The 14,300-nt window shown below is 29.7% G+C and overlaps 1 protein-coding gene across 6 annotated transcripts; it reads left to right on the top strand.

Annotated features, from left to right (window-relative positions):
• The first annotated feature begins 356 nt into the window (after positions 1 to 356).
• On the top strand, positions 357 to 13,891 carry LOC145181571 (D(1) dopamine receptor-like). 6 transcript variants are annotated; one of them, XM_090071172.1, is made up of 4 exons: positions 8,687 to 8,924; positions 9,763 to 9,869; positions 10,204 to 10,345; positions 12,514 to 13,891. In XM_090071172.1, the coding sequence occupies exon 4, from the start codon at positions 12,523 to 12,525 to the stop codon at positions 13,696 to 13,698; it is 1,176 nt and encodes a 391-aa protein (XP_089927298.1). In that variant the 5' UTR covers positions 8,687 to 8,924; positions 9,763 to 9,869; positions 10,204 to 10,345; positions 12,514 to 12,522; the 3' UTR covers positions 13,699 to 13,891. The 6 variants fall into 6 exon arrangements, 4 of the variants coding, with proteins under 4 accessions (XP_089927296.1, XP_089927299.1, XP_089927298.1 ...); XR_016446766.1 differs by lacking the exon at positions 12,514 to 13,891 and adding an exon at positions 10,674 to 10,798 and having other exon boundaries at positions 8,711 to 8,924; XM_090071170.1 differs by lacking the exons at positions 8,687 to 8,924; positions 10,204 to 10,345 and adding an exon at positions 357 to 446.
• The last annotated feature ends 409 nt before the right edge of the window (positions 13,892 to 14,300 follow it).

Below are 14,300 nucleotides of genomic sequence, written 5' to 3'. Positions count from 1 at the left end.
CAGCACAACTGGATTATCTGCTGTTTTAATACATTCAGGCTTCTAAACAGATCAGTGTGCAATTAAGAGGTTACCAAGCTCTTTTTGAGTCTTGCTGTTTGAGATTCATTCGACTTTCGCATTTAGTTTTTAAAAGAAATGGAAAATTCACGAAATGAACATTACAAAGGGTTTTAGACTATGTTGTTAAGAAATTTATGTAATGTTTATGATGTTAAGAAATTTATGTAATGAGCCGGCATTCAACTTCAATTTGATAGTATGTTCCAGAACAATAAGTTTTTAAAAATTTCGCCAGCTGCTCGTTTCGTTTGTTTTATAGTTAGTATTATTCTTATAAGCAATATTTAGTTAACATTTATGAATTGAATATTATCTTGCAGTAGTAAGAAGATTTTAGTGATTTCAAAGTTTTATGGAGAATGGCTTTCAAGATCTCGACAAAGGTGAAACGCTCAGTAAATAATAATTAGATAATCTTTTTTGTCATAAATATTAACTAAGCAATTACCTTGTGTAACCATGATGAAATTTAGTTTTTATATTCCAGTAAATTGGTAATTAATCTGGTAAAAAAGTAAATATATTTATGGTTTGCTACGCCAAAGTAGTTAAAACGCGGTATCGAGGTATCCATTAAACTTTAACGCTCTAGGAATTGGCATAAGATAGTAATTAGTGTTTATAATTAATTCTGAGGTTAAAAAAGAATTGAAGCTGTATTATATTGGGTGATTTTTAGACATTCATATCATATAGTGGCAATTTAATAAATCTTAATAAATATAATAAATCTTAGAGAACATTTAACTAATTCTGGAAAAAATTAAGATGATAAATCTTAAAGAAATCCTGATTCTCAGCCAAATGTCCGAAATTTATAGAAATGTTAGCGAGGTTAGCTAGATTACGTTAATTTTAAATAGATTTTAGGAAGCATGATAATTTACCAAAATTTTATTCTTATAGCAATTTCCCCCTGAACTCGCATTTAAGATTTGAATTCCTAAATGCAGATCTGGTTTTATACATACATGCATATATACATACATACATACATACATACATACATACATACATACATACATACATACATTTTAGTATTAACAAAATATCCTTCATAATTAAAATGCCATTCTGGAAAAAAACAGACCTTTCAAGTAAAAAAAGCTAAAATTGCTTTTTACATGAAGGTCGCTCATATAGGCTCATGTTGTATCAAGTTTTTTTCTTACACGTTAGTTTCAAAGCTGCGTAAGAACACTCATCTTGTTGTGTAAAGGAGATAATAATTATATTGTTAATATCTTAAGAATTTATTTTTAAGCTTTTGAAAATTCTGATTTCTTACGAACCGTTTTGTAAGTCTTCAATGAGATCATTCAGTATTTAACAAATAAACCTCTCCTAAACAAAATGTTTTAATCGAAAAATTTCCGTGTTTGACTAAAAAGGAAATTGGAAAATCTTCTTATTCCACTGTTGCGGTTGCGCAAATGTTTACATATTCTGCTACATGTAGGTCATTGTACAGTCGTCTTTCCAATGGCTACCAATGATGAATTTTGAAAGTTCATAATGTAAATGAATTGCTTTTTGATGAAATATAAATTAGATCATCACCCTATCTCCATGATACATTACTTAGATAATCTGTTGATCAACCAGGTTTTCTTGCTGCAACCGTATGAGCTAAAATGGCATAATGTTTGTTTCGTAGGCCAGAATTTCTAATAAATATAATCTCTATTAGTCATGTTTTTGTTTGATTATGTTTATGCTCTGAAATGTATTCGTTTGGCTAACTGAGTAAAGATTGGATTTGAGTTTCATGCTACTTGACAATTTCCAAAATTATAAAAACCTGTATAAAGTAAATTGAAAACAAGGAGTTTGTTAAACTTAGTATTTTGAATGAAAATCACTAGAGCTAATTGAATAACAGAAATTTTTATATTTTTGTAGTAAAACTATAACAGGAATCAAACGTTTTCCATTCAATTAACAAATATAATTTATTGGTACTATAGATTTTATTACAAAATTTTTGTAGTTTTGGAAGTTTGTCATGTAAAAAGTGGAGTAGTTATACATTATAGAGATAATTTCAGTAAAAAGTCTGTTATTTTTAAGAAATAAAGTTAAGACGTGGCGGGGCTAAGTGATCTAAGTGTCAAAAAGTAAAAAATATATTTTTTTACACCAAAATGATTTAAGTCCCCATGCTAATACAATAAAGAGATCTAACTCCAGAAACTACCTCTTTATCGTAAATCAACAGATGGAGCTGTATGTATGTCCACGCATGTCATTTTCTATAATTGATCTAAATCCATTCGCTCCATTAAAATTATTAGGGACGAATTGTTTACAGTATACAATTTATCAGCCGGTTTGTTAATACAATTAGTTATCATTCCTATCAAGCAAATCATTATTTGCAATATTTTGCAATCACGAATGAATCATGGATGAATTAGCTTTCAAACTAAATAAAAATTTAAAAAGTTACCGTAAGAGAAAAATAGAAAGTGAAAAAAGAATAAGCGGAGATGCGTATGAGATAAGTAAAACAAACAAAAAGATATATATATATATAAATAAACCACTTACAGACGGGTTATGTGCCATTACTTTTTGTAAATTTGTAATTAATATTCTTTTATCTATTTATTTGGTGTTCTCGTTTGACTTTTAGGTTTTCATTTTAATTTTAGGTCATTTGTAAGTGTAAGTTTAGTTTCCCTGATGTCTTGTATATAAAAAAAACATTCTACGATGGTTTTTACAAGTTTGGAATCAATGAATAGAGAAGCTTTTTAATGCATAATTGCACTTTCTTTCATTTTGGTCATAGAACCAAACAAACACAAAATTAAGTCTTTAGCTCCATTGAAAGGTATTTTACATTTTTTTAATTTAATTTCTAAATAGAAAAAATTCGTTAAATTTACTTTAATCAAAAAATAGGGATGAACATGACCAAGAACGAATTTATTACAGACGCATGTAACAAGAGCCTAAGAAGCTCGTAACAAGAAACATGTGACAAGGGCCCTCTGAGTGTTTTATGTCAAAATATTTTTATCAGTAAACAACAAGACTTCAGATATCTTCAGATGATTTTTTGCATTTAAACTGAAATACTTTTTTGTAAAGACACCCACCACTAACTTAGTTGTTTGACACAAAAAAATTATTTAATGTCAAACAATTTCAATTAATGACGCGTGTAATAAAATCCAAAATAAACTTAAGTTCTAAAATCGAACTCACATTCAAAAGTTCTTTTATCAGAAGTTTGTTACAAAAGTTAGGTCAAAATATTTATAAAATAACATATATAAATTATTACTTAAAGTAATTACAACTGGTTCATCTGTTATTGAGCTTCTATTTTTACAAACGATAAACCATGTAGAAACCACGTAGAATAAGTGTCTTCGTAGAGCGCAAGGGATAGGGATAGGGATAGGGATAGGGATCAACAAGAAGGGATCGCAGTACTTTGTACGCATGCGCTAAATCAACAAAATCTAGCGCATGCGTACAAAGTATTGCGCTCCGAGTAGCGTATGGCTGCATAGAGCGCATTGCGCTTCAAGTACAACGGCCAAAAAGATATTAAAAATCGACAATTAGCAAGAGGAGACAGTTCGTCTTTTTAAGTATTTATTCAAGTACTAAGAATCTAAATGTGTTTAAAAAATATATAAACACATTTGATTTTCAATGGTACATTTTGTATTTAACTTATAAAACTTTTTAGCGCTATCCAGATAAATTTCAAGATCGACTGTCCCGTTGCTACTGGAAATACTTTTTTGATATGCTCCGTACTTGCTGATGGAGAGTGTGGAGAAAATATAAAACAGTTAATCACATGTATCTGCAATTTGAGATGGCTGGTCAACTTGTGGGAATTGGATGGATTTGATGGCACCTTCAATGTCATTGAGCAGACCATCAAGACCAGAATCATTTTGATGGTCAAGAAGCACCACAATCTAAAAATGTTAAAACAATGAATCTCCTTGAGGACAACTGCAAAAAGAAAGTGAGCAATTTGTTGAAAAAGAGCAGTGTCCTGTTTTTCATTTACAGTTTAAACATCTTTAACAAATTTAACTAAAAGTGACACAAACAGATGATGAGACCAAGAGTGAAAACACTGCATAAAGGAAAACATGGTTAAGATGGCAAATACTGACAAAAGATTTCGGGAAAGTATTCCCAGAAAAGAGAGGAAGCTGAAGAAAATGGCAGAGATCCTCCAAAGGCAGGGAAATGAGAGGAAGAAAGATAGCTAGAACTAACAAGATCAAAACACTCTAGAATACTATGAAATGTCTGACTAGATCATTAGGTTGTGGGCAGACATAACATCCAGCAATTCTGGCGAAGAAAAAGAGGCTATAGGGAATATTGTGGTTTATGCCTTAGCGAAACCTTTTTTCTGGCGTAGCGTTTTTTATGTGTAGAAGCCAAATCTGTGAAAGGGATATGATTCATGTTATGCAGGTCATGGACCAAATCAAAGATATTGGCATGCTTTATGTCACTCTCTAGAAACTTTGTCCTTAGCTTTACAAGGAGGGTTAAAAAATTTTAAAAGTATGTCAAGTACAACTGGTCTCAGGATGCCTTAAGGTTTAGTACATTACTAAACCAATTTGCTTTAAATACACAGGAGCTCTGCATCTTAGCTCTCCCTGCAGACACCTTTTAGAAAGGAGATTACAAGTATCTCTGTAAGCTGCTCGTATTGGTTCTTGGAGCTGAACTTCCTAAGTTTTTTATTTAAGCCGCCTAGAGCTCACTACTGTACCTAGTTTTTAGTCTGACAGACTCTACATGTTGGTTCTGAAGATGACTCAAAAGTACAACCCTACTGATTTCGAGACAGTCAAAAGAGACACTTTGAAGTACTTGGAGGCCGCGGCCAATTACATTGTGTTTTTCAGTGGCCTCTTCTAGATCAAGACCAAGATCTTAAACAAGTTGCTGTTTTATGATGTCCCGGATATTCTGGTGAAGGAAAAGTCTGAAATTGAGATTGCTGTTGTTCCTATGTCACCTATTGTTCCTATGTCCCTGGAGGACTTTATCAATGAGCAGTCCTAACTTTTACTGAGATTACGAATATAGAGCTTCTGCTCTAGAAGGAGAAGCTTGAAGCTCTTTCTTCTTTTTTTTTTTTTCCCTAAAAGGAGAGCTTGTGAAAATACTAAGGTTTAAAGTCTTTTACCTACTTCTTTAAGTGTCTTAACCAGCTAGCAGTCGTCAGCACCGAATACCACATTAAGCTTATCAGAGATTTTACTAACAAGGATGTAAAATTTAAACAGTCTTCTGGACACTATACAGGTATTACATGATACATTTTTAAATATAAATTTTTATTTTAATAAATTACAGATACCATTATTTATAAACTTACAAGTCTATATTATCTAGTTGGTCCAGAAGAAAACTTCGGAGGATGCAACTAAGTAAGATTTTAGCTACTTCACTCATTGACAAATTACTAAACAAATTACTCCAAGGTAAAAGAGGATTAGTTGTCAGCACGAACAGGTTTTCATCATTTTTTCAAGACGAACATTTGTCTCAATTTTTTAAACTTTTTTCGTGTAAACAAAGCCCGTCAATGATAAAATAGACCTGTAAGGATAATTTTAAAAAGACTAAAAAAAGTATAGCAAAATACAATAAAGCTTAAATAAAATTTTTTGTCAAGATCTGGTTTCATTCAATTCCTTGGTCCTTCATTCACCAGCCTTAATTTTGTGTATTTTTTCAGTATTTTCTCCAATATGTCGCCATTTTTTGCCTTGACTACTTATAAGCTCCATAATATATATTCCACTATGCATAACTTTTTATAGTAGGTGCATTTTCTAATGGGCTTTTTTTTATGATTCATTTGATACAGAAAAACCTTTTAAAAAGTTATTCACGTCTATAATTATCTTGCAAAATGCAGCCAGATATTTCATGTTTTCGTTTTTCAAATTTCATATATTATTCCATTTGTCATAAAAAGCACATAATAACCCTTTTGTTTTTGTCAAATAAAAATTAGTTTGTATATAACTGGTAAATCATGTTATGTTAAAGTTAAATACTTAGTTATTCTTGTGGTTTGCCATAAATTGGCTTAGCTGAATTCTTTAAAACTGTGACAAATTATTTTTTTCTTTATTGTATTTACATTCATTTTATGTATAAGTTGTTTATCCTTAACTCTATATATTTTTCTTGTTAAACATTAAAATAGAAAACTATAATATTCATAAACTGGAAGTCTAAAGCAATATAATAGATGGAGCAGTTCTCTGGACATGAAACTATTGTGCTCTAGGTAGCTACAAAAGTTTTTGATATTTTGTATTATTTATTACATCTCTTGTTATACACGTACTAAAGTAGTTAAGTAAATGATCTCAATTTCTACATTAGGAATGTTTGGCTATATAAAATTAAGATTAAAACTTAGTTCTATTGTTGTTATCTTGATAAAATAAAAGGAAGTTGATGTGACTGGTAAGACGAGACCAAAAATTTTCGACGAAACCTACAGGCTTTAATATAATTTAATTTCTGTTGTTTAAAACAAAAGATTTGTAACAATGCGCAGCGAGCATGGTTTGCAAAAAAAACAATATCGCTGCACGTCCATCTCTTATACGCCCATGTTTTAATAAAGCAATAATCTATTAAGAAGTCTACAACGATAATGATATTTACTTTCAAACATAAACTGCCAGCAACCGCCTTTTTTTTTTTTTTAATAAAATTTTTAAAGCATTTCATCTACTGCAATCTTTTGCTTAAAGTTTGCGATAAGATAATTTTTGTTTTATTTTAATTTACTTCTTCATTAGCTAAATGTCGTTAGGAAGGGGGAGGGGTGTTTGATGTCTACTCACTAACATTTGAGAGATAGAAATATCTATCTAACCAACGGATCTTGAGTTTTTCTTTGGCTGTTTGGAGCCGTTGATTACATGTTTTAAAAAGTTTGAGGATCTTTTAAGCCAATATCTTCTTCTTTTATCACTTAATACAATCATTCATTAATAATTTAGAAAGAATATATGTGACTTCCGAGACTACTGGTTCCATTTAAATTTATCCAATAAGAAGTCAAATGTGCCTAACTGTCCAATGTAACATGCTTGTATTTTGGTAAATTTGATTTTTTATCTCTAATTCAAATTAAACTTAATTACTGCAAATGCTTCGATTGATTATAGTAAAAATTTGTTTCGTATTAAGTTTTGGCCATTCAAAGGCTATACTCCCTCTCTACATATCCCCCCTTTTCTTACTTTGGTGATTAAAAAAATAATTGATCTGTAAAGTAGCTTTTTATGTATTTTATGGAGCAATTTTTCATGATCATGAAATACCAATGAGTATATTATTTTCAAAGACATCTGTTTTCTTTCTTACATTAAAAAAAAAAATCAAAATTTCTTTGTACAAAAGATTTTTGTAGTAATGTTTTTTGTACAAATGATTCTTGAAATTTTCTTGTACAAAAGATTCTTGAATGGTTTTTGATCCTAGTTAAAACTCTAACAAAGTTTAAAAATATTTACAAAGAAATATAAACAAAAGTATAAACAATAAAAGACAGAATTTCTAAAATAACAAAGCATTTTGAAACATCAAAGAAAAACTAAAAAAATGCCATCGACAAATAAAGAGGGCTTTACCCTGGTAAAGACGATATCACTTGTTGGAAAACTAGATATTACGCATGACAACTGAATGATCTCGTCAAAAAATTAGTTTTTGGGTTGAGAAAAAAAGCAAGCAAAATGAACCCTGAATTTTAAAATTAAGAACTGAATAAAAGAAGATGAAAAAGACGTACAACGAAGCAAGTTTCACAAGTTCTGGAGGTGGTTTAAAGTGATTTTAATAAGTGGCACACGTGAGTAAAAGAAACACGATTTCTCGCTCTTCCTCTGTAACAGAAGAAATAAAATAAAAGAGAAAAGAAAACTTTAAGGAATTCGCAGAGTTATATGAGATATGATGTTAATAATTAAACACAGAATGAATAGAGAGAAAAAAAAGTTAGCATTTGCGAATAAACAGAAAGGGAGCGCATGCGCTTTGGTGTTTTGTGTGTTTAATTTTTGGTGGTGAGAATCAGTTTTTTAATTAAAAAAAAAAAACTGATTTGTTTTGATATATTGTTGATTAGGAGCAAAAATATATCTAAACAATCAGTTTTCAGAAGAAGCGAACCTGACGGAGACTCGATGTATAATTTGATTTTGTTAACTGATTTTTATTAGCAATAATACTTACATTTATGCTTTTTAACACTATGTAAGTAAATACCTGATATAGTTTATTTAAGAAAATAGTTTGCCGTAAATAAAAATTTATTAGGTGAGCTAATTATTGACATCGTTATTGACATTATGTTCTTTCATGACCTTCGATCGATTTCATTTTTATGTATATTTTCACATTCTTCCTCAGGTAAAAACTTTCATCTAAAAAACTAAATTTTAATTATTAACAATAATTAAAAAAAAAAAAAAAAGAAAAACGTACAAAGAAAAAGCGAAATAATAATATAAAATATTAATATTAATTCACATTGAAAAAATGAATAAAAAATTTAATAGAAATTTTTGTTTCGAGGTATGAAAGTAAATGTAAGACAACCCAGCAAGCACATAACGTTGAAACAACGTTGAAACAACGTTGTAACAACGTTGATCAACGTCGATCAACGTTATTTCAACGTTTTTTCAACGTTGTGTGCTAGCAGGGAATAAATGACAAGAAATTTTGAATTTACCGAGTGAATTATTTTTAAAGAAAATTATTTTAAAGCAAGATTAAGACATTAAATCTATAGATATAAGTTCAAAATTAAGTTTTTGTAAAAAGAGGTAAATTTTATTTTATTTAGAGTAATTATACTTTTTATTTGTAAATAAAATAGTAAATGGGCTGATCCTTTAATTATAACTATTGTACTTCATACATTTAATTTGCTCGAAGAGATACAATTACACAAGCATGTGCGTTCATCTTGTTTAGTTAGTGATAAGCCTATACAAATAGCTCACAAGCTCGTTTAAGTAAAAATGATAGTAACAACAACAACAACAACAACAACAACAACTACTACTACTACTACTACTACTACTACTACTACTACTACAACAACAATAGTAATAATACATCAAGTAACAACAACAAAATAATAATACATCAAGTATCAGATTAGAAATACGATAATTATCAAAACTTAAGAAAAACGTGTTGTTTCTTCTATCTGGCGCGCAATAAAGTTTTCACATGTGAGAAAAATTCGCAACAGCGTGTTAGAAAAATTAGACAAGCATATTTAAGAGAAAAAACTTACAAATTATTGAAACCATCTTTAAAAAAATTCATTTAGAAAAATTATATATAAAAAAAGATATATTATAGAAAGAGCTTTCAGGATACTTAACTTCGTGCAAAGAAATATGCACAACAGTTGATGTAATAAAAGGAGAAAGGTAATGTCTGCGTTTAACTTATGATTGGGCTTTTGACTAGTGAAACAGACATGCAAGAAAGTAAAAGCCTTTTACTTTTCATGACACTCGGGCGTGTCATGAAATGTCATATGATCGGGCGTGTAATACCAGATATAAAAAGTAACAATGATACACTTGAATTGTTTTTAACAACAGATTTTATTACTTGTTTATTTCTTCTTTATTTCGTCTTTTTTAGAGAGCAAATATTGAGACGAGGAAAATATCCAATCTTTTCAAACTCTTCTTGTGTTTTACACCAATGATTGCTAACAAGTATTAAGTCAAAAAGGAGACCAGCTGCAGGTGAAGTAAATGTTGACTTAGATAACAAAAATACTATTTTTTTTTAGCACCAAAAAAATAGCAATATAATGAGAAAATTTTTTTTTGGCATTACAGTATTACAGGGTTACGTAGATTATAATTACAGTGTTACGTTGTATTATGTTCGCATAGTAAATTTGCACAATGCTTACGTAAAATAGGAGGTTTAGTTCTTCAACTTTTTGTTTAAAAACATTTTTTTTCTTCTTTTACTTGCATTGTATTTATACTGTTATCAATTGTATTTATACACTCCGTATAGCACAATAAGGTTTGTATATTGTAATTTATGGTTTCATATCTTGCATATTAGTCTTACCTCTGAAAGCAAGCGTAAACCACCAACTCTAACACTGGAGCCTATTATGGTATACTTTGAACTTGGTACCTAACACTGTTAGAAGTAATGCACTCATTCCTGTCTCTTTAAGAAAGCTACAGACGGTTTTGATTAGGTATATTGATGCCTTTGTTAACCATATTTACCATTATGTAACAATAACGATGGTTACATATGTTACCATTATGTTAACATCAAGCTACCGTCATGTTAGCATCATGTTATCATAACGTTACCACCGTGTTACCATCATTTTGCCATTATAAAACCATCATTTTGCCATTATACAACCATCATTTTGCCATTATACAACCATCATTTTGCCATTATACAACCATCATTTTGCCATTTTACAACCATCATGTTACAGTCATGTTAATACCATGTTATTATCAGCAACGAATAAGCTAATTAATATTTAATAGCCTCATTTTTATTCTTAGCTCACATTTAATCTTAACTGCTTAATCTAATCCGTGCCTGATCTTTTTAATAACGTCATCGAATTAAAGTCGTCACGTTTTTATAGACAGAATTTCAAAATAAGGATCGTATCGCTGTTATTCGTAAAAAGATAGGCTCCGAAACGTCCAAATTTGTACAGCAGACGTATGTAGAATATGTGCTTTGCCAAAAGTAAGATGCATGCCCATGATATGCTAATAATGAATCACTCATGGATCCGAAACACTCTTAATGATTTAGTATTAAAATATTAAAAAATGACAGAAATGGCTGACATATTTGTGTGTGTACAAACAGACGCAGACACACACACACACTCATGCACAGAAACACACACGCATACATGTATACAAAGAGGAATAAAAGATATTTCAATCATTATTAAAGAATCTGAAAATCTAATTCTTTATCTTTCCATATCTTCAATTTCACGTTATATCGCGTTTTCTGCATTCAACTTCTTGTTTTCATTTGACTATATTGTGGGTAGAACGTGTGTTGCCTAGGACATCCGTTTCTCGATTTTTTTTTTAATTTACACATTTAAATAATTTTCTATAGAGATTCATGTGCTGCATTATTAATTGTGTTATCAGAGAAGTAGAAACACAAAAAAACACGATTTCTACCTTGTAAATGTACACAAAAGAGGCGTAACATAAAAAATGGCAGAGATTTTTATTTTTATTTTTTTTCGAGTTAAGAAAAAAAAGAGAGTTTTCGTTTATAAGTATGGAAAATATCTGAAAAACTTCTTGTTATTATGACTATTTTTTAAATTATTTAATTAGATGATTTCTTATTATTTATTTATTTGTTTTGTTCGTATTTGTTAACATCAACAAGTTGCGATTTGAACAAATAAAAAAGACGCGAATTACAATAGCAAAAAATTTTATCTCGGAAGTCTATGAGGCCAGGTGTACTATTATCTAATTTCAGCTCTGTAGCATAACAGTCAGCATTCGATAACTAGCTGCTGGATACGAGACGCACTTTAATCTCTTTTGTGTGTGGAGATGTGTTCTTCACCTTCATAATTATCTAAAAATCAGCCGGTTTCTTCTTAAGTAATTTGTTTCCGTTGTTCGTGTATCGTACATTTATCCAGTTTATTAATGGATTGTTTTGTATTTTCCAAAATCTAATTTTAAACTGAGTTTAAAAGAGCAAAATGATGAAAAATGATTGAAATGGAAAAAATGCAAAGAATTTTTTTTTTGGGTTTCTTTAGTCAAAAGCATTTTTATTCGTAAAATTTCCAAAAAGACAAAAGAATGGTAAACATTTTATGGCATTTTTTAAAATGCAACAAAATAAAGTTTTATATGTCTACTTGCATCGGAGAAAATTTAATTTTGAGTGAATCGGTTGTTGTTTTTGTTAATTTTTGGTCATTTTTTATTTAATATGTTTTGGCTTTTTATTTGAAATTCACGAGCACAGTATATGATCATAGAACACGAGTAAATAATTATAATATATTACATCTGGTTTGTGCTGTAAGTTTTGTATTTGTATTTCATACTTTGCGTTGCTATTTTGATTGGAGCCAATAAATAATGTTGTAACTAATTATGAAATGAAAATTAGTTTGAAAGAAACTAAGATAATAAACAAATCTAAAATACATATAAAGTTACTTCAAATTTTAATTTGAAATTTGTGAGTGAGTTTATGCAACCAGGAAAAATTCTGCTATTTTTATGACTTGAGTCTTCTTTATTTTTAACAAAACGATTAAAAAATATTTTGGAGTATAAAACAAAAGTTCTGAAACAACGAATTTTTATAACATGATTTATTTTTTCTTCTTAGAAAAAGAACATGAGCAAAAAAATGTTTGAGATTTTTCTCCTAATAAATTTGTTATCAGCACCGACTGATGCTACTAATAATAATTCATTAAACGGTTCCTCCTGCGATTCTAAACCGACCGAGTTGAATCTTGTTCTATTCTCCATTTTGAGTCTGTTTATGTTTGTTACGGTCACCGGAAATGCGTTCGTGTGTATTGTTATTGCAGTAACATCAAACTTTCGACGAAATATTACTTACTTGTTATTTTTCTCACTGGCGGTAGCGGATATGCTAGTTGGTGCAGTTATCATGCCCATCAATGCTAAAAGAATCTACAATAACAGAATGTTTTGTATGCCAGAACTAGCCTGTTGGGTTTGTATGATTTTAGAGCGTGCATTATCGATAGCTTCCTTAACACATTTATTGGTAATTGGTCTTGAACGTTTTGTATCCCTGAAGTACACATTTCAGTACCAAAAATACGCGACTCAAAAAAGTGCCTTGATTTCTATTTTGGGTATTTGGATTTATTCACTATTTTGGACGTTTGTGGGAATTTTTAACTGGCACAGATTTGAAAATAGAGCTTATTCAGTCTTTAGCATTCATTATTCTGCTAAAAAATACAAATGTAACAATGGAACTTCGGGAAATAGAGCATATTTTACATCAGTTTATATTTTATGTTTTTTTCTTCCAATTGCTGTTATGCTTTACACTTATTCTTTTGTTTATCGCACGGCAGTTAGACATTTAAAAGATATTGAGAAATACGAAATTGGCATAAAAAAAGACAAGGAACTTAAAAGAAGGGACCGACAACACAAAACAATTCAATCGATTGTAATTGTTTTTATAGTTTACCTCATCTGCTGGTTGCCCGCCATCATAACGTACTTTTTGAACGTTTACGGTCGCATAAAGATTGGCAACCATACCTTTATTTTGGTCACTGAAATATTACCCCCGTTTAACTCTACTACCAATCCATTCATATATGTAATTAGCAACAAACAATTTCGGTTGAGAGTTTGTGAATTACTTTTTGGAAAAAAAGAAGAAGGATTCGAGGAATCTTTATCGAGGCCTCGATCATTTAATGACATTAGTAAAATTTCATCAAAGTTCCTTAAAGAAAATGACTCTTCTAATAATAACCTGTTAAAAGTACATACACTAAAAGTGGGAAAAAATGATTGACTCAATTACATTTAGATATAAGATTCACTCAAAGGACACTTTAGTAGTGACTATGCATTCATTATCAACTAATTAAACCATTTTTTAGCAACAAAGGAAAGTTATGCCATCAATTTTGAAGCAGAATGATACTATCAATGTCGAATTTATATTTGTAAAAAATTTAAATACGTTAAATAGAACAATTTATGAACTCCGTTATTCTTTATGAGTTTTGTTGAGGTCCGCTAGAATTCAAACATATAAAAAACTAGAAAGTTTAAGTTTTTAAGACTTCTTTGTAACAAGCATTTTGTATTGATATTTAAAACACTACTTAATGCTAATAACTAAACTAGAACAAAAAAGCTTATATTACTGACAATAAGGGAATTTATGAAAATATTTTGAATACGGATACAAAATTATACAAACGTTTCTAGCCCACCTTCTCAAACAAAAAAAAGTCATTAATAGAAAACAACAAATACTTGCTTATTTTGGTTTTGCATTGATTTTTTATTTGGCTCTTTTGCATGAATAAATTAAAATACATTTAAGCGCTAAATAAAATGTCTTATCTAAATGAGAAATAAATACAAAATACAAACATTGGTAAATTG

Source organism: Hydra viridissima, unplaced genomic scaffold (genome assembly GCF_058129835.1).
Source record: "Hydra viridissima isolate aposymbiotic clone 2 unplaced genomic scaffold, HvirCarnegie_v1 scaffold_14, whole genome shotgun sequence".
NCBI lineage: Eukaryota > Metazoa > Cnidaria > Hydrozoa > Anthoathecata > Hydridae > Hydra > Hydra viridissima.
This window is presented reverse-complemented; position numbering and strand designations above follow the sequence as displayed.

What these genes read in the sequence shown, in the direction of transcription:
- LOC145181571 (XM_090071170.1), top strand. Translation starts at nt 12,523, where the DNA reads ATGAGCAAAAAAATGTTTGAGATTTTTCTCCTAATAAATTTGTTATCA.